This window comes from Caretta caretta, chromosome 1 (assembly GCF_965140235.1).
Source record: "Caretta caretta isolate rCarCar2 chromosome 1, rCarCar1.hap1, whole genome shotgun sequence".
NCBI lineage: Eukaryota > Metazoa > Chordata > Testudines > Cheloniidae > Caretta > Caretta caretta.
Window position 1 is genome coordinate 243,497,904 of NC_134206.1, and position 27,850 is coordinate 243,525,753.

A 27,850-nucleotide genomic window follows, 5' to 3' on the forward strand; every position below is an offset into this window, starting at 1 on the left:
TTTGAAATCTTCTCTCAATTCTAAGCTCTTATTTGCATTGGAATAAAAGGTCCTGTATATCGTGCATAAAAGATGTGTGACTGCATAGGAAATTGCAAATGTAGCAATGGAAAACTGAAAATCTGTAGGCGAAGTAATTCATTTTACATGAGCAACTTTGCTGCATGTTCTTGAAAATTTTGCTACTGCATGTGTCTTTTGGGCACCCAATTTACCATTGACTCACTAATTATTCTGAAAAATGCCCCCAACTGTATTATCACAGTGATTCTAACACTCCACTTTTTGGGGTGCTTTTCGTTTAGAGAGATGCTACAATATCATGTTGAGTCAGTTATCTCCACACTTCAATATTTGAAGATGCACAGCCTATGCTGCCTTTAATTATGGCCCTATACATACTATTGTTGAAGCCATGCTAGCAATAACCACATTTAAGCAAACTTCTTATTTGTGGGGTTCCAGCATTGTTTTCCTGATCAATGACAGGTGGGGAAGTCCCTCAAAAACCTTCTAGTTCTTATATTAACTGTAAATTAGATGGCTCCCCTTGGCCTGACAATAGTATGTTATACCTTTTCTCCCTCTCCAAAGAGGTAGCTGGATTCTCCCTCCAGTTATATTTTTGATACCCCCTTTTAAAGTCATTCAGCCACCAAAGCTTCAGTAAAAATTTCCCTGCCAACCAGTTTTATATTTATAACAATAAGGTTATGAACTACAGAGGCCAAATATATCAGTTCTTATAACATGAAGGTGGGAAGAGATCTACCAGGGCATTTTTTGCCTATGCAAATTCAATGATTTAAAAAAAAATAAATCTGATTTTTTTATTTAAATAGGTTTTTTCCTCAAAAAGCATTTTATCAAAAAAATCCGATCTAAAGATGGTTTTAATTAAGATACATTATAACTCAAAGATATCTCATCATGGAATAGGGATTATAAATTTTAATTCTACAGTATGAGACAATATATTCATGTAATGTTTAAGAAAAGTTTTGTAAATGAGTTCCAATAGTTCATGGATTAGGGACCCAATCTTATGGGGTTCCAGGGGCTTCTGTATAGATTATTTATGTTAATCTTTCTATCTACCCAATGGGACTCAGTGCTCAGCCTAAAAGATACCATCAGAGATGCTTAGTTTTGCAGTTCTCAAACTGTGGATTTGTGTCTCCAGAGATAACATGCTTGTTAACAGCAAAAATGTTTTTAAATAAATAATATAGAGAGATGAGAAATAACAGACCTCTCAACCCTATTGTCCCTCTGAAAATTTGTGTACGCTGAGTCAATCCCTTACCTCTCTCCAAAAGTGCAAAGTTTCAAAATGTTCAATGAATAGAAGATTGTTGGGGACAGAACAGATCTGGACAAGGAGAAGAAGTCTGGAGAGAAATGTGAGAAGGGAAGGACAGGCAGTAGAAACAAAAGTGAAAAACTGTTTGAGCAGCATATTCCAGAAGTCTTGAGGTCTTTCTGAGTGTAGCCTTCATTGATTTGAGATCTACCATACCATTCTCTCACTTGAAGGGAAAACCTATAATGGAAGCAGGCTGTAAAAAAAGACCTAGTTTGGGAGTATTTTAATGAAGTTCCTCTACCTGTGGGTAAGACAGGCATGTGCGCAAAATGCAAACAGCACAACAAAGAAATGTAAGCCCTGGTTGCCTGAATGAAACAACATCATGAGAAGTGCTCCTTCTCAGGAGGAAGCTGCGTTGAAGATGATGAAAGAAACATGTCTGAACATGCAGGATCTTCACGTTAGTAAACTTTTTTATTTCATACTTCTTTCTTAAGGACTGCCTGTCTTCCTTCTGGACTATTCTTGAATTCTCATGTTTGAGAAAAAATATAGTTGTTACTCTATGGTACTATCATTTCAGATGCAGTGTGATAAAAAAATAAATAGCTGAAATAGGCAGATCTTCATTTTACAATTTCACCTTTAAAGTAGTACTTAGTGTCAGTGAATGCAATGAGTAATACTAAATGAGCAGTATAGTAATAATAATTAAATAACTGCCTTGACTTATTTTGTTTAGGAGAACCCATCCTCAACATACAGGATTCTGAAGACTATCCACCTTCAAGATCACTATCATTTTCTATAGTTTCAGAGTTATCTGCCAATGAGAGTGTTTCACTCACATCATGTAGGTCACACAGCCACAGTATATCACCTGTAGCAAAAAGAAAAGAAAATCTCCATCATCCAGAAACAACCAAAGATAAGTTTGTGATAAGAACCAGCAGATTACAAAAAGAGGTAATTGATGAAAAAGTTACCCAGTTTGTTTATGCTACAAACTTTCCATATGATTGAGAACCCACACTTCATTAACATGGTTCTGTCATTAAGACCAGGATACAGTCCACCCAACAGAGCAGATGTGGCAGGCAAATTGCTGGATAAGGTGTATGAAAGAGAAATTGAGCAGTGCGCAAGAGGTCTAGAAGGTGAAATTGTTAACCTGAGTCTTGATGGGTGGAGCAATGTCCACAATGATCCTGTTGTATGTGCTTGTGTAACAACAGAAGAAAGAAATGTTTTCCTTACAGAAACTATTGATACATCAGGAAATGCACACACAGCAGAAAACTTACAAGTAGTAGCAGTAAAAGCTATAATAAACTGTGAAAAAAAATTCAAATGTCTAGTACGCAGCTTGGTCACAGAGAATGCTGCAAACGTATCCAAGATGAGAAGGAATTTAGAGGAGAGTGAAGAGAGTCCCAAGCTAATAACATAAGGTTGCAGTGCTCATTTGATGCACCTTGTACACAGACTTCAGTGTTCCAGAAATAACAGCTAATGTTGTTGAAATTGCAAAATACTTCTATAACAACCACTTTGCAGCAGCTGCTCTGAAAAAAGTGGGAGGAACCAAGCTAACTTTCCCACAAGACGTGCAATGGAACTCAGTAGTGGACTGGTTTGAGCACTAGATCAAGCACTGGCCTAATCTTATGACAGTTTGTGAACAAAATCATGAAAAAACAGATGGCACTGTCACAGCCAAAGTTCTTAACACTGGGCTTAAGAGAAATGTTGAACACATGCTGAGTACCCTGAAGCCTATTTCTGTAGCCTTGAACAAACTGCAGGGAAATAGCTGTTTTATTGCTGATGCTGTAGAAATCTGGAAGGAACTGAGTGAGATCTTAAAAAGAGAAATATGCAATGAGAGAGTTAAATTACAAGCATTAAAAAAATGAATGGGACAAGCACTATCTCCAACTCACTTTCTTGCAAATATTCTCAATACTGGGTACCAGGGTCAAACCTTAATTGCTGAAGAAGAGAAGCTGGCTAGGACATGGACATCCAGCAATCATCCCTCCATAATGCCAACTATAAACTTCAGAGCTAAGGGTGAACCATTCAAGAAATAGATGTTTGCTGATGTTTTAAAGAAAGTCACACCAGTGAACTGGTGGAAGTCAATTAAGCATTTGGATTCAGAGACTGTTGAATCACTTTTAATCTCACTTTTAACAGCAGTAGCTTCTTCTGCCAATGTAGAAAGAATATTTTCTTCCTTTGGACTAATTCATTCCAAATTGAGAAATCATTTGGGACCTGAAAAAGCACGAAAGCTTGTTTTTCTTTTCCAGATTATGAACAAACAGGAAAATGAGGATGAAAATAACTGAGTTAGCTGCAGAAGCCAATATTTTAGATTTCTCATGTTGACCTGGCTGACATAGTCTATTTAATTTTTGTTTTTTATATTTCATTTAACTATTTTAGTTAAAAACAATTTTAACAAAAAAAACCCCTGGTTTTAAAAAACGTGAATGTTTAACTAAATTCAAAAATTCGTATGCTTGTTTTGTTAAAATATTATATGTTTGCTGTTGAAGAAAAAAATCCAGAATACATAATGTTGTTGTTTTAGTTAAATAAAACAATTTAAATGTCTGTCTGGTGATGTTCTCCTCATACAGCATGGCAAGAAAATCCTCCAAATATTAATGATTAACCTGTTGAATTGGAGATATTTATTAAGTCATTGGGAGGTAAACTATCTGCTTCAATTACCTTTGGTAAATGAAATAACCAATCATTCATTTTCTGATATAGCTGTAAAACTAATTTGAAAAGTTTTCAAAATAAATCACTTTAAAAATGTATAGTGTGTACCTTCTAAAAATGAAACCTACATCTATCTCTGAGTTGTGAAGAATACGTATTACGAATGCACTTTTATGAAGAAATCCATGATAAAATCAAATCTTCCTGAGTAATGATTTAAATCAAATCCACCCTGGCTCTATCCTGCAGGACTTTATCCATAGAGCCCTGCAAATCCATGGGTATCCACTTTATATCCGTGGACGATTTTTGCTGATAGCCACTTGGATGCAGATTCAAATTTTGTAACTGCGCAAGGCTCTGATGGTGAGATCCAGGCAGGAAGCTGTGAGGAACTGCAGCATGGACTCTCCAACTGTTCCAAACTAATACCTAATAATTGGACCATCTTTCCTCTCTCATTGGAGGGAAGGTATGTAATCTCTTTTCGCCAAGGTTGTGAGGTTAGCAAGACTCCTGATTCTGGCATATGGAAAAAGATCAGATCTGTCTTGAAATCTTCCTGCATTACTCTGATCCATTATCAGGACCTCAAACTTCTGAATTATCCTATTACTCAGAATGGTGAAACCATCAGTCTGTCTCTTTCTGTTTCCCACTCAGTCAGTCTGCTGTCAGATTGAGTTTTCTTATCTAAGCAGGAGTGGCAGTGATGGAATCAAAAGTCTGATTTACACCCAACTGTTCTGGTGTGTGTAAGGTTTGTATGGTTTGGGACCACTGTCTAGGCACCAAGTCTGAGAATTCTGTATTCCTGAGCAGGTTAATGGAGTGCATAATTCTTGCAAAGTAAGTATAACTTTTACTTACAGGGCATTTAGAAATATCTACAGTGAGCACTACTGTACAGCAGAGAGGCACAGCACACAAGATGGCAGAGAGTATGGCTAGACAGGACTGGAGGTTAACACAATAGTATTAAAGAGAAGGGGGAGGGATGTATGTAAATGAGGTTTCCTCATACCTTGAACCATTTAAAGCCAAAATGGTTGGCCTTATGCACTGTTTCATTTAATAGCTTCAGGCAGGCAGTGAGTTGCAGAATGGTAGAAAATAAGATGAGCAGAATAGAGGGAAGAAAAAGCATGCAATTAAAAGCAAATTAAAATCAGTATGGTCAACATTAACATTTTAAAAAACCAAAAACATACATCACACTTTTTCCAATCTAATCCTGACACTAATGTATTATCATAGTTGCAACACATAAAAGAACTGTCATTAATTTTCAAAACAAAAACAGAATCCAGACTTGTAAAACTCAACTTTCAGAGAGAGATTTTTTCATAATTTATATAAACCTCCACAGAATTGGAAACAGTGAGGACATTTTTAAAGTGAAGGAGGGAATGTGAGAAGGTTAAACAGCTGAAAGGAAATGCCCTTCCCACCTTAGAACAATGGCTACTTGCCATCCCTCCCCATTATCCAACTGCATTTAATAAATACTGAAGCAAAACACTGTCAGGTAAAATAGGACAGGGCCGTTGACTTGGTGCTATGCAAAGTCACTGAGTGACAAGGTTGGTTTTCTCTTAACACTGTCTGTGAGTAAGATAGCATTAGTTAAGGTCCCCACAGTTCGCAACCTTGCTGGAAATAAAACACTGCTGTGATATATGATTCTGCTTGGGATGTTGGTCTTCTCTCCCATTCCTGCCACTTCCCACTCCTCTCTCTTCCCCTTTTTCTTGTTTTAAACAGCAGTGCATTCAACTCTTCTCTTCTCTTCCAAGTTGCTGTCATCTACTGTCCATCCAACTCCTCCCAATCAACCCTCCTCTGCTTCCAGCTCCAGCCTCTCTCTCTTCTTCTTCTCTCAGTCTCCCACATGTCCTCAGTCACTAATTTCCTTGTTAGTGGAAATGACCCATCCAACCCCTTGGCTGCACATTTCTTCACCTTCATGTCTTCATTTGACCTGCTGCCCTAGTTCAACTCTCCCATTCACCAAAATAGGTGTTCACTTGAGTTTTTCACCAAGCACTGTACTCTCTGTTGCTGAGTTCCCCCTCTCCAGCCAACACCTCGTCTCTTTTAGCATTGCCCGCCAGCAACCCCCATCATGCCTTCAAGTTCATCAGCCTTGATGGCTTCTCATTTGCTCAGCTCCCTCTTCACTTGATATAGTTGTTGATTCTCTCCATGCTTCTCTTTCCTTCACCCTTCTGCCCCTCTCTCCTATTTGTAAGTTCTCTCCACCATCTCTCAGCCCTGACTCACTCCCAACTTTTGCTTCCTCCGCTCCTGCTCTTGTGCTGCAGAGCATCTCTGGTGGAATTCCTTTGACCAGACTGACGTCCTCTACTAAAAATCCATTTTCCCCTCTTTCAGTACTGACATCTTCCTAACTAAACAACTCTACTTCCCCAACTTAAATGAATCCACACTTGCAATCCCAACTGCCTTTTTGCCACCTTTGACTTAGTTCTCAAACCCTTCACTTCTCTCTTGGATTACTTTGAAGAGGAAAATTATAAAACTATGTGACCTTCTCCCCTCGGCTTGCCTTTCCCTCCTTTCCTACTTTTCTCTCCTTCTTCCCTTTCATAGTTGCAGAAGTTTCTCATCTGCTCTCCTCCTGTAACCCCTCCCCAATGACCCCATTCCACCTCCAGATCTCCCTAATGCCCACTGTCATCCCCTTGCCCTTAACCTCTCTTTCTCCTCTTACTCTTTCTCCTCACAATGAAATCACACTTCAGTCTCTCCAATCTTAAAAAATGCACCACTGACCCCACTTGTCTCTCCAACTGCTGCCCCATCTCCCTTTCATCTGTAAGGTCACTGAATGTTCTGTTTACAATTGCTATCTGGCATTTCTCTCTTCAATTCCATTCTAGACCCTCTCTGATCCTGCTTCCACCCTGACACTCCACTGAAACTGCTCTTGCCAAGGTCTCTAGTGACCTCTTCCTAGCCAAACTCAGAACCAATATTCCATCCACATCCTCTTTGAATTGTCAGCTGCACTGACACTGACTATGTTCTTCTTGAAATCTTGTCTTTCCTTGGATTCTCTGTGTTTGTCCTCTCCTAGGTCTCCTCCTAACTCTCTAATCTCTCCTTCAGCATGTCCTTCAGACAATCCTACTCATTCCCCCCCAAGTTTTCTGTGGGGGTTCCACAGAGATCTCCTTGTCCCTCTACAACTCACTTTTGGGTAGTCTCATTCGCAAACACAAATACAACTACAGTCTCTACGCTGACAACTCACAGATCTAACTCTAATGTAGACCTCTCTCCTTCTGTCCAAATTAAAATCTTGGCTTCTCTCTGACATCTCATGGATGTCTAGCCATCAGCTCCAACTCAACATGGCTAACACAGAGCTCTTAATTTCCCTGCCTCTCTACCTCCTCTCTCATTTACTATGTACACCACCACTATCCTGCCTTTTACTAATGCCAGCAATCTGAGTGTCTTCTTCAATGTGGACTCACTCCAGGTCCTCAGATTCCCCTATGTCTAAATCTCACAGATTCTTTCCGTATAACATAGCTAAGGAACAGCCTTCCTCTCCATCCACCGAGTTACAACTCTTATGCCAGCTCTCATCATCTAGTGTCTCAATTACTACATCATCATTCTCACTGACCTTGATAAATGGAATTGCATCCTTCCCCCCACAAATACCCATTATGAATGCTGCCACAAAATCATTTTCCTAGTCCACTGCTTTGATCACAGAATCATAGAACTGGAACGGACCTTGAGACATCATTTAGTCGAGTCCCCTGCACTCAGGGCAGCAATAAGTATTATCTAGACCATCCCTGAAAGGTGTTTATCTAACCTGCTCTTAAAATTCTACAATGATGGAGATTCCACAACCTCCCTAGGCAATTTATTCCAGTGCTCAACCACTCTGACAGTTAGGAAGTTTTTCCTAATGTCCAACCTAAACTTCCCTTGCTGCAATTTAAGCCTATTGCTTCTTGTCCTATCCTCAGAGGTTAAGGAGAACAATTTTTCTGCCTCCTCCTTTTAACAACCTTTTATGTACTTGAAAACTGTTATCATATCCCCCCCTCAATCTTCTCTTCTCCAGACTAAACAAATCCAGGTTTTTCAATCTTCCCTCATAGGTCATGTTTTCTAGACCTTTAATAATTTTTGTTGCTCTTCTCTGGACTTTCTCCAATTTGTCCACATCTTTCCTGAAATGTGACGCCAAGAACTGGACACAATACTCCAGTTGAGGCCTAATCAGCGTGGAGTAGAGCAGAAGAATTACTTCTCATGTTTTGCTTACAACAGTCCTGTTAATACATTTCAGAATGATGTTTGCTTTTCTTTTTGCAACAGTGTTACACTGTTGACTCATATTTAGCTTGTGATCCACTACAACCCCCAGATTCCTTTCTGCAGTATTTCTTCCTAGGCAATCATTTCCCATTTTGTATGTGTGCAACTGATTGTTCCTTCCTAAGTGGAGTACTTTGCATTTGTCCTTATTGAATTTCATCCTATTTACTTCAGACCATTTCTCCAGTTTGTCCGGATTATCCTGAATTTGAATCCTATCCTCCAAAGCATTTGCAACCCCTCTCAGCTTGGTATCGTCTGCAAACTTTATAAGTGTACTCTCTATGCCATTATCTAAATCATCAATGAAAATATTTAATAGAACCAGACCCAGAACTGATCCCTGCGGGACCCCATTAGATATGTCCTTCCAGCTTGACTGTGAGCCACTAATTACTACTCTCTGGGAACACTTTTCCAATCAGTTATGCACCCACCTTATAATAGCTCCATCTAGGTTATATTTCCCTCATTTGTTTATGAGAATGTCATGCAAGACAGTATCAAAAGCCTTACTAAACTCAAGATATACCACATCTACTGCTTACCACTCTCCTCAAGGCTTGTTACCCTGTCAAAGAAAACTATTAGGTTGGTTTGACACAATTTGTTCTTGACAAATCCATGCTGACTCTTACTTATCAGCTTATTATCTTCTACGTGTTAGCAAACTGATTGCTTAATTATTTGCTCCGTTATCTTTCTGGGTACTGAAGTTAAGCTGACTGGTCTGTAATTTCCTGTGTTATACTGCCAATCTATAAAAAGGGAAATAAGGACATTTGCCCTTTCTAGTCCTCTGGAATCTCTCCCATCTACCATGACTTTTCGAAGATAATTGCTAATGACTCAGATATCTCCTCAGTCAGCTCCTTGAATATTCTACGATGTATTTCATCAAGCTGTGGTGACTTGAAGACATGTGTACACAACCATGTCACCCTTCACTTTGCATCCCTCCCATGGATTCCCCCCTTCTCAACTGCACGAAATATAAGAGACTTGTCTTCTCTTTCAAGACCCTTCATGGCCTATCCCCACCCTACCTATCATCTTTCATACCAAGATGTCGACTCCCACCCGACTCCGGTCCACGACAGCAGTCTCTATCATCCATTTGTTATATTTTCAATCAAACACCTTCATGTTTTCTCCCATGCTGCCCCTTGTGATTGGGAGGAGCTCCCCATAATCATCTACAAAACTAACACATACTCTTCCTTCAAAATCCTCCTTACAACTCCTTTTCCATTTTGCCTACAAAAAAACTTGACAATGGCTAAGATGCTGGTGTGCTGAGACCATTGCCCATCATGCTGACCACTAATGTATCATTGTTCCTTTGTACTCCTCATTCATTGTCCCTTGTCCTACACTTAGATTGTAAGCTCTTTATGACAGGAACCATCCTTTTCTTCTGTGTCTGTACAGCACCTAGCACAGTGGTGTCTTGTGTCTATGTCTAGTGTTCCTATGTAATAAGGTAATACAAGTTAATAATAATACAGCATATATAGTACAGTGTGTGTGAACATGTTAACACAGGAATATATATTCGATGTATACACGTCAGAGAGAAATGTCACACAAACCTCTCTTTTAAAGCACAGAACACCACACACTCATATTTAGTTTCAGGAAAGGACAGAAATGGACTCCATTAGTTAATGTCTGCACAGTGCTTTAGGATCTCCTGATGGCAAGGTACTATTCAAGGGCAAAGAATGATTACTACTACTTTATTGTCAGGCTGTACCTCTTACGTGCCCAACAGCAACACCAGTGACTGTATAAGATTGCAGACCTGTTTCTCAGCATTAGTCCTGGCTGATTCCTCTTGTGCTAGCACCATTTCCCGCTCTGCAGTTATCTGCACACTCTCTCTCAGCGCCTCTTCCAATTCTTCAATCCGATCATCCTTTTTACGCAGGTTATCCTGGAAAATGATGGGAGACCAGGTGAAGTAGACTAATTTGGAAATAAGAATCAGAGCCCATTAACAACCAAGTGCTATGCCAACTAAATAGCTGCTCTCCCTCCCAGGGTGCAATTCCACATCAAAATATCTTCGCAAAAAAGGAAGGAAAGATGAAGTGAAGGAAGGAGGAGGAGGAATTGATAATACAGTGAAGGAAAAATCTAGCAAAGCAAGACAGATGTGCTTGCCTCTGCAACTGTGGTACCACAATCCTTTCAGATCAGACAGCACAGGTATGAGAGGGTTGTTTGTAAAGAAAAGGTTAGTGTGCAGTTCCAAAGAAGCTTAATAGCCAGCAGTGGTGGGACAATAGCAGGCATTTGGATTCCCTCATGCACTCTCACAGGCAGTTGTGGTAGAAGGGAAACATAGCACTGCAGTTTTGCAATTCACCATGTCCAGATGGAAAAAAATATTTTATTTTCTGAAGCAGATGTTAACCTAACAAGAAAACAGGACAGACGTCTGAACAGTTTTCAGTCTGTACTAGCTTCAGTTTTTCATCAAATACTGTTGCATGAAAAACCCACTTGAAGTTCTGGTGGGAAGTCCAGTTTGGATTTCAGGCATCTGAAGTGTAATATCCCCATATACTTCATTCTTTGATTAAGAATATCTTCACAGCTGCAAGTTTAGGTGTCCTGCATATATTCAAAGGCCACTGAAGTGCACTACAGGGTCAGGAGGAAATATCAAAAACTACCTGTTTACACACACAATGTAATTTGGAAAAAGTAGTACCAAGGGAACTAAACTCCAGTTTTTACCAAGAGAATCTGCTCATAAGAGATATTTCTGACAGTAAACGCACATCCCTGACTTTGCAATGATGGCTTGGCCACAAGATTGAAAAACAAGCCACTTTAGGCTGGTCAGGATACTTTGATTTCTTGAAGTGTAGCAGCCGCTGATTTAAAAATGACCAACTAAAACAAGCAAGCTGGGGACACATTCCATGCATCTCTGGTGTTGCAGGCTACGTTAGCTCACACAGTAATCACAAGCATTAGAGATCTGATTTTACAGTAACCACAAGAACGTCAGACTCGCTGCAGCAGTAGGCCTTGTAATGGAGGGATCATACTCTCTCATTCATATGAACATCTTGCTTCTCACATCCCACTTGCTATTTGATAAGTAGCTGAAATGAGGGAAGAAGCAGTGGCAAATCTATGCCTTTGTTTTCTCTCCTTTCAGATCTTGGTGTTGAAATCCTGCCACTGTTTCTCTGGAAGTATTTTACAACACACAAAGTGTGAAGAATAACAATTGATTCTGAAGAGGTTTGGAAAGAGGTTTGGTTCTGAATCTGCCATTCTGATAATGTTACTAGAGTTTAAAGAACGATCTTATTCCTAGATGCCCATCCCATCTCCAAGGTACTGGGCTGTGTCCCCCACAAGAGCTGAGCAGTGCAGATTGATGCTGGTTCTCTCTCAAGCTTGTCACTTCTAATCATCCTGTTCCAATACAGCTGTATATCAGCCTGCCAAGAGAGCTGTGCAGATCTCTAGCACCAGTGCCAAGTGGAGACAATCCAATGGGACTTGTCCAGCCAGTAGGGCAGGCTACAACACGTGGCTGGCTTTCAAAAGGGAATTCAAGATACTTTCCTATAGTGCTTGTTGTTCAAAGAAGAATGTAAATGAAATGGATTTACAGGGGGGCAATGGCCAGTTCAGTTACAATAGAGTTTCCCACAAAACTAATGGACAGGTTTTCACATTAAAAACTTATGCTGCATGAGTAAGATTTCACCCCTTGTTGAGTCCTTTTGATGCACCGAGAAAATCTTCCAATGTTCTCAAAACTACTTAGGGGTTGCAATTAGTCAACTCAAAGTCTTCCCCTCAAAAAAGAATGAAGTTGTGAGTCCCCAAAAAAATCTCATCATAGAGTGCTAATTCTGCCAGACTTGAAAGATGTTTATTAGCTTTTTTACATTACGTCAATGTTGTTGACTACTCTCTTTCAAATCTTCTCCCTGGTTAGGCTGTAGAGTTTGGGACTGTCCATTCCATTTCACTGCACAGGATCTGGTAAGGCCCATCTAAACAGCTGTGTGCAACTGGAAAGTGGTTTATAAGAAGGAAGTTGGAATATAAAGTTAAATCTACACATACACGCTCTTCTGTGGCCAGACAAACATTTAAGAGCTCCAGGTACCCAGCCTAGTAAATTGCTCCATTCAGAAAAGTAAACTTTGGAGGACAGAAATAAGAGCTATTGGTGATGCCAGAACAGACTGGAACAGTGCTATGGGACTTGCATGTGAAAATATTTGCCGCTATGTCTACTTGGAAACTGCTATTTGAAATAAATGTGAGAAAGATATTTTGCATATTAATGTTATCAGCAACATTTCTACAGCATGTGTTTAATTACTTTCCCTAAAATGTCACTAAGACATACAAGCAACCTCTGAAAACATTTATGCAAATGTTGGAGTGCTAGGCAATACTGGAAAATGCAGTGTGCATTCACGCAAACAACTGTCAATAAATCACCCTCTTCACCCTCAACATATGAGCCACCTAGAGTCTAGTCAGTAAGTAGAGTTTAGTTATAACTTTGTTCTTCCAGTCTCTCAGACAAACGGGCTGAGAAAAGTCATGGGAATTTCCTCTAACTCATAGTCACTCCACATGAGCCTTCTCACCTGTCCCTATAAAACGATGTCAATGTCAGAAATGAGTAGCAGAGCCTGACAAACCCACACAGCACTGGTATTCCAAAGCATAGCACAGTGAGTTTTTGTTAGACCACAGCATCAATTATTCTGTTCCTTGCTCCTTGGTCTATCAAATTTTTTTTTGGTCTGAGTTGTTTCTAGATGTAAAACATGGAACTGGAGAGAAGAAAAAAAAGCAGTTCTGTAGTAAGTAGCAAACCCAAGTGATAGATGGGGCCCTTTATGGGGGGGGGGATCTCTCTTGCAGGTTTTCTGTTTTGCACCTAGATATCACAAAGATTGGGCAATTTATAAAAACCTAAGAGAGAAATCTCCAACCTTCACCAGAGAGCTACATGCAAACAGAGGAGGAAAAAGTCATCTTGTGTGAGTTTCTGAGTTTCATAATAGTTGATATATGGGGGTCACAAATAGATTTAGACATTGCCCTTGAAGAAGGAAGAAATAAGAATGTTTTTCACTTTCAAAGTGGATCTGAGTTGAATGGTGAGTGACATTAGCTTTTTGGTGCTTTGATGACAAACTTGAGTAATATTCAGTAGTTCAGCAAAGTGACAAATGGATACAAATCAACATTTTTGTCCTCTGCAGAAACATCTACCACCTCAGTATTCTGCACCATGCTAACAATACTAACAGAACAGTTACAAAATGGTAGAGCAAACTGCAATATACAGAAATTATATGTAAAATGTTCCCCAAGGCCATTCTTACAGAAAGAAAAGGTGGGTTGAGAAAAAGACAGAGATGGGAGCAGGCCTTTCGGAAGGTCAGGTTCCCAATTCAAGGGTCACAGTCTTAGGCTGAACCCCATTGTGGGTTGTTTTTATTTTTGCTTTCTATTTACATAAAAAATTTACTTTCAGTAACCCTAGGGGGAAAAGATATTACTGACTGCAACTGTCTTTTTCCTACTGAATCACTCCACTGATTTATGGTGTCCTTGTGGAAAAAATATCAATTTTTAATTCTACGGATGTCCTGGGAAACTCAAGATATATTTCTACCAGCCATGCATCAAACAGCAGTCGTATATAGGAGCAGAATTGTCACAACATTACAACATGATCAGAAGCAAGACCAATACACCTCTTTGGATGAAGGAAATCAGATACAGGGCATGGCTCAATGTAGTAGAAGAAAAATAACAATCACATGATTTTTCAGATGCTCATACATCAGACAAGTTAACTGATTCACTGGAGTAGTGAATTGGAGTGGGAAAAAAACTGTCTGGTAAATGCATTCACTACATTTTGATATTGATGGCAAAACTGCAGGTACATAAAATAAAAACAATAAATTGTCAGTGCCTCTCCCTGAATTATACAATGCATCATTTGGCATTTTGACCTGCAATAAGCTGAAGTCCTGAGAGTTTTTGCAGATTGACAATAGTTTCTGCCTAACTCTAAGAACACCATTCAGAAAATGCTGTTAAAATTATGATGAGAAATTCCTTCAAAGTGTCAGTGCACGTGCATGCACACATATATAAAATAAATAGGAAAATGTTTGAAATTAAAAGTATAAAAATAAAGGACCCATAATTTAAAATGCTTGACAGGAGAAGTTAATGAAACATGGAAAGAAGAGAACAGCCACTACTGCACTACTCAGAACAAAATCTCTACAACCACCTACCTCAGTGAGACAGAAAGCGGGGGGAGAGGACAAACATCCCCCCGCACCACTTTCAGATAGTATATGTCTGTAAAATGTCATGCCAAAGCATGTGATGGGAAACGTGTTTTTATCACCAAGAATGAATTACACAGAAGCTGACACACATGTTAAGCATTGCTAAAAAACCCACAGTGGGCAATGTGGATGGAATAAATACAGATGAAACTAATTCCATTGCTGGAAAACAACTGAACTAAGTTTGTGAACTTAAAGAACCAGCACAGAAAAGCAGCAAGAATTACACACAAAACTGTAGACCTCTAATGGCTTGCACACTGATTAACAACAGGCAACCATATCTAGTTCCAGAAGAGTATAAAGCCCCACCAGTCTGAGATCAGAGAAACATCAATGAAGTCAAAGTCCCTTTTGGGGTAAAATTACATCAAACAGAAGTAATCCTAGTAGCAAAATACAACTACATCTAAATGCTTATCCCTAAAATACATATAAATTGAAAAATACCAGGAATTTACAAACTGCAAAAGAATAGGCATACTAGAAAGACAAACTAATTGTATACATAATCCAGTCACAATACCGTTTGGCCATGGCACAACTAATGTGAGCCAATTAATTCTTTTAGAGTTCAAGGGGAAAAAAACACCACTGAGAATAAAATTAAAATTAACTCAAGCACAACTTTATTCTTCACATTCCCAGAATTTATTCACCCTGTTTTGATAACTCATTTGGAAAATTCTTAACAAAACCCATGGAAGGATGCACATTACTACTGCAGCCTCAAGGATCGTGGCAACTAAGTTTCAAAGTATTATGCAAGTAATCTCCAACAATTGTCTTGGAAATCCGCAGAGTCAACCTTTGACTCCGTCAGAGTTTGTGTCCTTAGGTATCTTCTGTGATATGACTCAAAGTTGTGACAATTTTTAAAAAGACTATCTGTGAAAGCGAATCAGCCATACTCAACATCAAGAGCAGTCTAAAGCACAGAGAGGTTGTACGTAACCATGAAGAAGGATCCTGACCAATGCTAACTGAAATAACAGATCTATTATAAAATTCTGTACTCCTCACATGCCTTGCTTCCCTCTCTGGATTAGCCTGAAAGTGGATTTCATTGCACCTTAGAAACTGGAAGAAAAAAGAAAAGAAAAGAAAGAAAGAGAGGTAGCTGTAGATAAGTGTTAAACAGAAGGCCCAGAATCAAAGTAAAAGGAAGAACAGGTTAAGACTAGTAGAAATTGGCAGTTTCTCTCTCATATAGCTACCATGCCCTAGACACTTCTTTCCTGTTAGTTTAAGTTTGGTGTCCCGAACTTGAATCAGAATGGTATATTGATATTATAAAGGTATTTCTCACGAGTAAAAGCCTAGACAGACTAAAATTTCATGCCAATACGAACATCCAGGTTTACCATTTAGTAGTTCGTACAGGGTGCCAACAGCTTTAACATTTCACTTCAGTTGCTGCAAATTACCACTTCTGTATTTGTTAAAGCCAACAGGGGCCCTGATTCTGTTCCACCACACTGGGTCACTGCCTCACCTATTGACTGACAGCCATTGCTGAGATTGCAGCTGGTAACAATGCTCTGAAATGAGCAAATAAGGCTTCCGTAATTGTGTTTTTGTGGGGGATAAGTGAGGGTAGACTACTGTAAATAGATTTCATCACCCATAAATCAGAAGTGTGACTCAGACTCCTAAATTCCTGTGGGTTTAAGGCAAAAGCAGCAACAGATGTAACTAACAGCACTTCAAAATATTAACAAGAACCTTGAACACATAAGTGACTTCCCTGATGACCCCCCCACCCTTCTGAACTCTGCTTCCTGACGTCAGTCCTGTCATCATCATTGTACTAATATAGCACAGTAGTTGTAAGACACACCTTCTTCTGCCCCACTTCCAATCCAAACATTCAGTAAGAAAGAGCAGTCAAAGAAACAGGCATGGAAAAATGTCTAAAAAAGTTCATTCCCATCCTCCCTTACTTAAATTAAAAATAAAAATACTTGTTGGTACAGTAATTCTACAGAAGTGTTTACACAGTAATTAAACGGCTGAATTTACCGAATCTCTTTGTTTCTCAGCTACAGAAGATTATTTCGAAGGGTTTCACATTAATCACCCCAGACAAGCAGTCTCCTCCCCCTTCAACACTCCATGTCTTTTTCTGAATCTTCACTATAGTAGAGTAGCAGATTTATTTGTTAAGACTGAAGAGCTGCTTCCTTTAGAGCAAGCACCACTTACCAGATAGGACTAACATGTTAGAAGAATATTAATGCTAACCTCTGTTCATTTTCCTCAATGTAAAGAGACAGTAATTCCTTATTACCTTTACCCTATGCATTCCTCCTCCTCCCTCTCCCACCCCAGTAAGAGTTCATTAAAATCATTTGACATGTAAGAATTCAGTTACCAACAACCCTCATGCGTGCTGGGGGGAAAAAAAACAACTGAAGACAGATGTATCAATGAAGCCAATTTCAAGAAAAGCAACTGTTTTGGGTGCAGACAGGATTCTGTTACACACCAGATTTTTTTTTATTATTCTAAGGAAATGTTTTTTCTTAAACAGTAAAAGATGTCCTTTCTTCTCTCAACTCTTTTTTCAGTCAGTGCACAGATCAACTATTAAAAACTGAAGTCATGACAAGAGATGCATTTGATTCTAAAAATAAAAACCACATACATGTATACAGTCATACATAGTGTGTAAAATAATGAACATTAGATCAAACAGTATCAAGACTTTTTTTGGTTTGGTTTACTACATAATAACTAGGTATCATGCCTCTGGTCAATAGTTTAGTAACCATGAGCATAATTATAAGATGAAATAGCTTTTTCTTCAAAAATGATAGGCAGACATTTACATTAATTAAACAAGATGGGATACAATAATATAGGATAATTAGATTGTGAGTTTCTTGCATTGCTTTGGTAGAGAAATCCTGCTTCTCCATAACTGAAAGGGTTCTGATAACATTTTAGTTAAGATTTGTTTTCTCAGGCACTGATCCAAAGCCCATTCAAGTCAATGAGCATCTTTCCATTAACTTGAATGGGCTTTGGATCAGGTCTCTAGCTCTTCCCTGGCAGTTTATGTCTGACACCAAGGTCCATCTATTGTTCTTGATATAGAACTCAAAGATGTTCCTGATCTTCAATGCCACGGCTGCCTGCTTTGGAGGCAATATTAGAATCTCAAATAAATTAGGACCAATTGTTCAGGAAGAAAACGAATGATTTATAGGTGCTGCATTGCTCAGTTGATTTACTCATACAGAATACCAACCTGTATATGAACTGTGGACCTGAGCACAACACTGAGAAGGCAGAGTTAAAAATTGGATTTTTAGATATTAGAATAATGAAAAGTCCTGAAAATGACCCAGAAGATGGACAGGACCAACAGAAGACACTAAGAAGGTTTTCTTTTTGGTCATTCATGGTGAATTTCCCAGATTATTTGGAGAGAAAGTTTCTTTTAAAGACATTTTCAGCTGTATGACCACCAGATTATGTAAATGTATGTAGATGTCTTCACCTGGGCTATCAAGATTACATCAGTATGGACAAAAGAAAATCTCTTGTAATTCTGAAAACATTCCCTTTCTGCACTACACTTAGGTGGACTGGATTAAGAGGAGAAAGAAAAATGTTTATTTTCCGCCTCACGTGATCGTACACTCCCGTTGATCCAAATGGTCTGAGGGATATCTGAAAGTTTTGGATAACAGGGAGTTCAGATAAATTAAAGTGATTTTAACTAACATAGGACAACATGGAGACACACTGTGGATTCAGGTAAATAGAATTTTTGGATAAGGGGAATTTGGATAATTTGAATAAAAGAGTTACTAACCAGTTCAGAAACCGCTGCTCTTCAAGATGTGTTGCACATGTCCATTCCAGTTTTGGATTTGTGTGCCTAGAGTAAGGACATCAGATACTTTTTCTCTCAGCGGTACTCAGTGGGACATTTGAGGGTCCCCTTGCTGCTATATGCCTCTGCATGCAGATACAAAGGACAGAGATACCCCTAGACTCCTTCAGTTCCTTCTTGCCAGAGTTCCTATGTAGAGGGCAAAGAAGGTAGGTTCTGGAATGGACATGTGCAACACATCTTGAGGAACAACAGTTACTGAATAGTTTAGTAATTGTTTTTTCTTCTTCGAGTGATTGCTCATGTGCATTCCATTCTTGGTGACTCACAAGCCATAAGAACAGGAGATGTGATCATAGCCTATTGCAGTAAAGACTGGAGAACAACTTGTCCAACTCTAGCATTGTCACTGCAGTCTTGAGCCACAGCATAGCGGGAGGAAAATGCGTGGACTGAGGACCACATTGCTGCTCTACAAATGTCCACAACTGGAATGTGTGCCAGAAAAGCTAATGAGGCCAATTGCAACCTTGTCAAATGAGCTGCAACTTTGCTAGGCGGAGTGACATTAGCCAGATCATAGCACATGTGTATACAGGAGGCATTCCAGGAAGAAATTCTCTGAGTAGAGACTAATTGTCCTTTTATTCTGTCTGCCACTGCTACAAACAGCTAGGAGGATTTACGGAAGTGCCTGGTTCTGTCCAGGTAGAATGCTAGAACTCTTCCGACATCCAAGGTTTGCAAATGCTCTTCTTCCCTGCTTGAATATGGCTTTGGTAGGATACGGGAAAATAAACTGGCTGATTGATGTGGAAAGATGACACCATCTTTGGGATGAACTTTGGATAAGGACACAGGTAAACCTTGTCCTTAAAAAAGTTTGTACGTGGAGGCCCAAACATTGAGGAATGCAGCTCCCCTATTCTTGTGACTGAGATAATGGCCACCAAAAATGCCACCTTCATTGATATATGCAGCAGAGAGCAGGTAGCCAGTGGTTCAAACGGGGAACCTGTAAGACTTGATGATACTAAGTTCAGATCCCACAGGGGAACAGAATATTGTACTTGAGGGTATAATTTGACTAAGCCTTTCAAAAACCTTATGAACATGTCATTGGAGGAAAAAGTGATTGTCCACTTTAGGGAGGAATGTTGAAACAGCTGTCAGATGTACTCTGACTGAACGACCAACCAACTCTTGGTGTTTCAGCTACGATAAGTAGTTCAGGATATGTTGTACTGAAGAATGGACAGAGACACCCCATACTAGCGAGACCACATGGAAAAATGTCTCAATTTAGAGAGGTAATTAGCTCTTGTAGAAGGCCCTCTTCTATTTAGCAGGATCTCTTGAACCTCTTTTGAGCAAGACTGCTCTCTAGTATCCAGCCATGGCGCATCCTTGCAGTTAAATGAAGGGACCGTGATCTTGGGAAATTAGGTCCAAGTCTAGGGGACGTGAAACTGGAGGTTTCACTGACAGTGCCAGGAGAGTTGACAACCAGTGTTGATGGGCCTATGGTGGGGCTATAAGTATGACTCTGGCATGGTACTGTCTTATCTTCAATAATGCTGTGTGAATGAGCAGGATTGGTGGAAAAGGACAGAGGAGTCAGCCTGATCATGACAGTAAAAACACATCTGTCATGTGACCCCATAGGGAACAGAACTGCCAACAATTTCTGTTGGACTTTGTTGCAAACAGGTCTCCTTGGGGAAACCCCCACTGCTGGAAGATGTATCTGGCCACATCTGGACGAAGAGACCACTGGTGGGACTCAAACGATTTGCTCAGGTGATCTGCTAGATCATTTTGTACCCCCAGCAGGCAAAATGCTTCTAGATCTATTGAGTTGGCAGCACTTCCAGAGTAGAGTCTTCTCTTGACAGAGTGGAGAAGAACAGGCTCCCTGCTGCTTGTTGAGATATAACATTGCCACCATGTTGTCTTGTGAGGACTAACAGGCTGCTTCCCCTGACCTGCAATAGAACTACTCAGTACAGCAGTCTGACAGCATTCAGTTCTCTGACATTGATATGTAAGTCTAAGTCTTCTGAAGCCATAGACCCTGAGTCTGTAGAGAACCCAGGTGGGCTCCCCATCCTAGAGCAGACGCATCTGTCATTAGTGTGAGCATCAGCTGCAGGTGGGCAAATGGAATATCTATACATACACTGGCTGGATTTGTCCACCAATCTAGGGAGGTGTGGACATGGGAGGGCACTCCCACCACCAAGTCTAGCTGATCGTGATTTGGCGAGTAGACTGATGCCAGCCAGCCATTCAGAGTAGTCTTGTGTCTTGGATCACATAGGTGCAAGAGGTCACATGTCCCAAAAGCCTCTAACAGTTTTGTGCTGTTGTGACCAGGTGAGAGTTCAAACATATAACAATTGATCACATTGCCTAGAACCTGGAGTCCGGAAGAAAGATCCTGGTTTGAAATGAGTCCAGTATAGCACTTATAAACCCTATCTTCTGGACCAGGGAGAGGAGAGTATTTGTCTGTGTTATAGTTCCAAGAAATTCAGCAATTGAATGGATCAGGACAACACTGCTCTGTGCTTCTAGTTTGGACTGGAACAAGTCAGTTGTCCAGACAGGGGTAAACCTCAACTCCCAATCTTCGGAGGAATGCAGCTACTACTGCCATAACTTAAGTAAAGACTCCAGAAACTGATGACAGGCTGATTTTGATTTACCTGAAATTGGAGGTATTTCCTGTGAGCTTGACTGAATGCCACATGGAAGTAGGCATCCTTTAAGTCGAGGGCAGCATACCAGTCTCCAGAGAGAGAACAACAAGCTAGGGTGACCATCCAGACCTTTACCTTTTTCAAGAACCTATTGAGTTGACACACATCTAAGATTGGTCTGAGACCCCTCTGCCCCGCTCCTTTGCTGTTGGGATTAGGAAATAGCAGGAATAAAACTCCTTCCCTCTTAGACTATGAGGAGACTGTTCTGTGGCTCCCAACCAAAGAAGAGATTGCTCCTCTTAGATGAGGAGCTCCTTGTGAGAGAGGTCCCGAAGGAGGATGGGAAGGGAGAGTGAGAAGGAGGGGCAGAAGCAAACTGGAGAGTATGTCCCACCTCCACAGTGCTCAAAACCCATTGGTTTGAAGTAATTTGGGACCAAGCACTGTGGAGATGGGACAGATAGCTTGTGAAGGTGAGGACGTTTGGGTCTGGAGACATGGAGACTGGTATGGTAAGCTCAACCAGCACATCAAAATGACTAATATGTATTTCCCAGGTCTTGTCAAGGGCACAGAGCTGGAGTCAAAATAGCAGGAGGGGGAGGCCTACACATATAACCCTTGGATCTCTTTTTTGAAAGGTCCTGTCAAGGAGGTAGAGGAGAATATTGGTGCATCTTCTGGGACTGATAGTGCTTTCTGACTGGGGCAGGTTTGTACAAGCCTAAGAATTCCCAGGTGGCTCTAGAGTTCTTAGGAAGAGCTTGATTTCTGTCTGGCCCAAGAATAGAGAAGGAACCTCAATCAGCAAGTCCTGGATAGTATTCTGGACTTCTTAGGGAAGGCTACAACCAGGATGATCTGAACGTGGCAACCATGGAAGCCCTGGTTCTAGCTGCTGAATCTGCTGCATCAAGCCCCACTTGCAGTGATGTTCTCACGACTAGTCTGCCCTCATTGACCAGGGAAGAGAACTCCCTGCCTCAAGTTCTCTGAAGCAGCTCTCTGAACTTCTCCATGGAACCCCATACATTAATATCGTACCAATCCAGCAGAGCCTGTTGGTTAACAATACACAGTTGCAAACCTCCATCAAATAAATCTTCCTAACAAATAAATCCAGCTTCTCAGCATCTTTTGATTTGGAGGTGGCAGCCTGGTTCCCATGTTGCTCTCTCATTAGCTGCTGTCCTGGTGGTGGGTGAGTATAATAAAGATACTCAATACCTCGGAGAGTACATAGTATTTTCTTTCTGCCCTTTTTGAGTTGGGAGGCAATGAAGATAGGGTCTGCCATAGAGCCTTTATAGGCTCTACTACTGCCTCATTAACTGGCAGAGCCACCCTGGAGGAACCCTCAGATAAGCTGTCAACCAGGTGATGTGAGGACTTCCTGATGTCCTTGACTTGCATGCCCATGTCTGCAGACACTCTTGTTAACTACTCCTGAACAACTTTTAAATCATCAGAAAGGGGTGAAGTTGTCCCAGATGAAACAGCTTAATCTGCAGAGGATGAAGAGGAAGCCAAGACTGGAGGGGCTAAAAACTCTTACTGGCTGCTGTGCTAGCTTTAGGACCTGTTCTTGATGCTCAGTATTAGGCCTGGTACCAGACTCTGCCCTTCTAGATGAGGACACTAGGTATGTCTACACAGACAAGAAAAATCCAAAGCTGGCCCATAGCTCAGGCTGCGAGGCTGTTTCATTGCTGTGTAGAATTCCAGGCTCAGGCTGGAGCCCAGACTCTAGGACCCTGTGGTGCTGAGGGATCTGACTCCTATAGTGATGAAGATGCCAGCACTAAGAGTAGAGCAGATTTTTTGCCACTGCAAATGCCTCCAGGGTAGTCAATACTGAGATGGTATCCTGTTGCGGTACCAAAGATAACAGTGCCACTGCCAGCATTGTGTTCAATGGTGCTCTTGGTGGCACTGAAGCCAATGGTGGCACAGATTTGGAGAAGTACTACTTAGGTTTCATGTGCACTCTATTTAACTCCTTCTCACCTCTCTTACCAGACTGAGAGGATGGAGATCTTCCCCTGGCCAGGGCGACCAGCAGCAGCCATTTCAGCCTAGCCTCCCTATCCTTCTTGATTCTAGTCCTGACCCTGCAAATCTAGCACTGGTCTTTTACATGTGCTTCACTCAAGCACTTCAGACAGCTATTGTGCAGGTCGCTCACTGACACAGATCTTGAGTACATGGCTTGAACCCTGGTGACTGGGACATGCCTCAGTACCACAAGCAGAAACCTCTAAAAATGGGCAAAACAAGAAGTCTGAAAAAAAGTTGTTTAAAGAAAAAATGGTTACTCACCTTCTCGTAACTATTGTTCTTCGAGATGTGTTGTTCATGTCCATTCCAATCAGGTGTGTGCGTGCACATGCATGGTAGCTGGAAGATTTTTCCCTAGCAGCATTGGTCAGGTTGGCCTGGGAGCCCCCTGGAGTTGTGCCTTCATGGTGCTCAGTATAGAGCCCTGCTGACCCACCACCACCTCAGTTCCTTCTTGCCGGTTACTCAGACAGAGGGGTTGGAGGGTGGGTATTGGAATGGACATGAACAACACATTTCAAAGAACAACAGTTACGAGAAGGTGAGTAACTGTTTTTTCTTTTTTGAGTGCTTGTTCAATTCCAATCAGGTGACTCATAAGCCTAAATTCAGGAGGTGGGGTCGGAGTCTTCCACTGATTGGAGCACTGCTCGTCTGAAGGCTGCATCATCTCTGACCTGCTGGGAAATCGCATAGTGCGTGGTGAAAGTGTCAATGGAGGACCACGTCGCTGCTCTGCATATGTGCCAGGAATGCTGTTGATGAAGCCTGCGCCCTGGTAGAGTGCGCAGTGATTTGGGGTGCGGGAACCCCCACCAGGTTTTAGCACTCAAGAATGCAGGACATGATCCACAACGAAATGCGTTGTGATGACACTGGCTGACCTTTCAGTCTGTCCGCCACTGCCATGAATAACTGGAGCGATTTTCTGAATGGCTTTGCTCTCTCCATATAAAAGGCTAGCACCCTGTGGACATCCAGAGAGTGAAGTCTCTGCTCCTTGCCGGTGGAGTGCAGCTTAGGGTAGAATACTGGGAGGAAGATGTCCTGGCTGATGTGTAAGGAGGCTCCGATGTTAAGGCCTTGAGCTCAGACACCCTCCTGCCCAAGGTTATCACTACCAGGAATGCCACCTTATAAGAGAGGTAGAGCAGGGAGCATGTTGCCAACAGTTCAAAGGGTGGTCCCATGAGTCTAGAGAGGACCAGGTTGAGGTCCCAGGTAGGGACCAGCTGACGGACGTTCGGGTACAGCCTGTCGAGCCTTTTTAAAAATCGGCTTACCACAGGGTTAGCAAACACCAAGCGGCCCCCTGCACCCAGATGGAAGGCCAATATTGTGGCTAAGTCCACTCTTATTGAGGACAACAAAAGCCCCTGCTGCTTCAGATGGAGGAGGTAGTCCAGAATGAGCGACACTGAGGCTAGTGTCGGGCATGAATGGTGCTGCGCCGACCAGATTGAAAATCTCTTCCACTTGGCAAGGTAGGTGGGTTTCCTGCTGCCAAGGAGGACTAGTCGAATCTGATCTGAACAGAAAAGCTCCATCGGGTTCAATCATGGAGCTTCCATGCCGCGAGGTGAAGTGACATGATGTTGAAGATGACCATGATCTTGCATCAGAAGGTCCGGGAGGAGTGAAAGGGTGACTGGGGATTTCACGGACATGTCTAGGAGAGATGTGTACCAGTGCTGATGGGGCCAGGTTGGTACTATCAATATGACCTGAGCTTGTCCCCTCTGGATCTTGAGTACCACCTTGTGAATGAGCAGTATGGGCGTAAAGGAGATGGCCCCTCCATGGAAGGAGGAATGCATCTGCTCTGGAGCCTGGGCTGTGATTCTGCAAGGATCGGAACCGCTGGTACTTCCTGTTGTATCACATGGCAAATAGGTCTATCTGGGGAAAGCCCCACCTCTGGAAGATTGAAAATGCGACGTCCGGGTGAAGGGACCACTCGTGGACTTGAAATGACCTGCTGAGGTGGTCCACTGCTGTGCCAGGTAAGGATACCGTCCCGAGTTGATGTGGACCATCCGCTCCTACTCCTTTGAGACCGATAGGAGCCTGACTCTGACTCCGAGGTGTCTGAAAATGATGACCATGGGGGAGCGGTATTTCTAGGCACCGTGCTTTTGTGTTGAGGGCTCAGGGATCGTCATGATTGGGTGTGCTCCGATGCTGGGGAGTGGCGCAGTGGGGTCTGAGATCGGTGGGCCATCATAGCGGGCTTTCCCCTTGAAGGAGCCTGGGGAGCGACCGGTGCCGGTGACTTATCCTGTCTGGGAGGAGAGAACGGTTTTGTGAGGTGACGCAGTTCTTGGGATGCCTCAAACGCCTCCGGTGTCGAAGGGAGGTGCAGCTCACGGCTTGGTCTCGGCAAGCAAGCGGGGACCGGACTCAATCACTCCTCTACATGGGCAGGAGTTGGCGTGACCGTCACTGGTGGAGCAGCACTAGTGTGGCTGACTTGGGTCTAACAGTGGCAGGCTACTTAGGTCTATAAGGGAGAGAGCAACCCCTCTCCGACCTCTTCTTCTGGGACAGTGCCCAGTGAAGCTGGGACAGTGCCATGAGTCCTTATCATTACCCGGCACCAGTGCCCGTGCTGACGGTGTCAGAACGCTCCACACCGAGGAGGAGGTACTTGGCGCAGGGTCTGTCAACCCAGGGTCGGGCTGGGGGCGGAGTGCTGCCTCCATCAACAGGACTTTCAGGCGCTGCTCTCTATCTTTTGAAGTCCTGGGCCGAAAGGTCTTACAAATGGCACAATGATCCTTCTGATGGCCTTCTCCTAAGCCATCCTTCTGATGGCCTTCTCACGAGGTTGAGGATCACTTCTGGGCATACACTTGCCACAGGTTTTGAAGCCTGGAGATCCCGCATGCCCCAGCGTCAGGAGCGTAGGAGGGGATTACCTCCAAAGGAAACTTATCTAACACTAATGAACTACTAGCTATTAAAGAACAATGGAGATCTAATGGAGAACAATATAAGAACACTGCTAAATGCGCTTGTCGAGACAAGAGCATAGGGAAGTTCCAGCTAACCATCACTGGCGGTAAGAAGGAACTGAGGGGGTGCAGGTCAGCAGGGCTATTTATTCACTGCCATGTGACTCCAGGGGGCGCCCAGGCCAACCTGACGGATGCTGCTAGGGAAAAATCTTCCGCCTACCATGCACGTACACACCTGATTGGAATTGACATGAACAAGCACTTGAAGAACTAAAACTTATTAACTGTACTAATCACCAGACTAACTATATTATATATGCTATTATACACAAAAGCTGAGAAAACTGTTCTGATATTAAACAGGGTTTGAATGACCATCGAGGGGGGTAAGAAGGAATTAAGGTGGGCAAGGGGCAGCTCGGCCTTTTATACCTTCATGCAGTGGTGCATGGTAGTGGGGGAATTCGGCTGCTCAATGGGTACTGCTGAGGAAAAAGTTTCTGATGGCCATACGGTGGGCCCACAGACATGAAGAGTAGCATATATACGCAAAATCACTTGACGAAGAATATATTATATTTTTTACGTGGCAAATTTACATCGTCTGTTATTGGAGGAGGATCTTGGTTGATCTCGGTCCTGAAAAGTTGGGTAAAATACTTCCTGCCTCCAGAAGAACAAAAGAGCTAGCAGGGTTGTTTACTGGCTGGGATGCACACCCACAGCTAAGTATAAGGGTCATTCATCCATCCCCGACTAAAGTGCTGGATGGAGAAAAATAGGTTGTTCCATCTGGATGAATCCATGAGAACTTTCTCTAAGGGATTCTTCAAATAACACCATCTATTTTGAAAAGGACATGAGTGCCCCCATATGAGAGAGAGCGAGAAAGATACAGTGTGTGTGTGAAAGAGACCTTACATTTCCTTGGTTTTTTTTCTTTTAGTGCATATGCTTTGGACCACGGTAAAATTACACAGGACATTACCATATATAGCCAATTTGAGCATTAAATCAAAACTTTCTTTTAAAAGAAAACTTTTATTTATATATTAATATTTTCCCCTAAGACATTGAGAGCACCTGCTCCATGTGCTGGAATTACAATCTTTTGGAACTGAAAATGGCTGAAGCTAAGATGGAGAGATCACTTGAGAATACACGAAAATTTATCTGGTATTTACCTAATACCAATATTCATTTTTAAAAAATGTTTCCTACCTTTTCTTTTGAAAGGTGATATTGAATAAATGCACAATGAAAACATTACTGTAAGATATACATTTAACAAATTTCTTCCTCTTGGTTAGAAGTTTTCTTAAAAATCTAGAATCCCATTTCTTTAAGGAATTATCTTAGATTCGGACCTTTTTGGTCAAGTGATTTTTTTCTTAGGACAAGATTTCTGACTCCACTTCTGGGAAGTATGGTAATCTGACAAACTTCTACAGAAAAGGCTTCATTGAAAGATGATAACCCTCCAGGTCCCCATCAGATTTCAA

At 41.7% G+C, this 27,850-nt stretch overlaps 1 protein-coding gene across 12 annotated transcripts in view; it reads right to left on the minus strand.

Annotated features, from left to right (window-relative positions):
• Nucleotides 1-27,850, minus strand: part of ERC1 (ELKS/RAB6-interacting/CAST family member 1) — a 538,100-nt gene that overhangs the window by 210,715 nt on the left and 299,535 nt on the right. For 8 of the 12 annotated variants that reach the window (XM_048828736.2, XM_048828743.2, XM_048828764.2 and 5 more), the window contains one exon: nt 10,218-10,349. The exons of the other annotated variants lie outside the window; for them this stretch is intronic. In XM_048828736.2, coding sequence (XP_048684693.1) covers nt 10,218-10,349 — 132 coding nt within the window. The remainder of the gene's footprint in view (nt 1-10,217; nt 10,350-27,850) is intronic. 12 annotated transcript variants of the gene reach the window in all.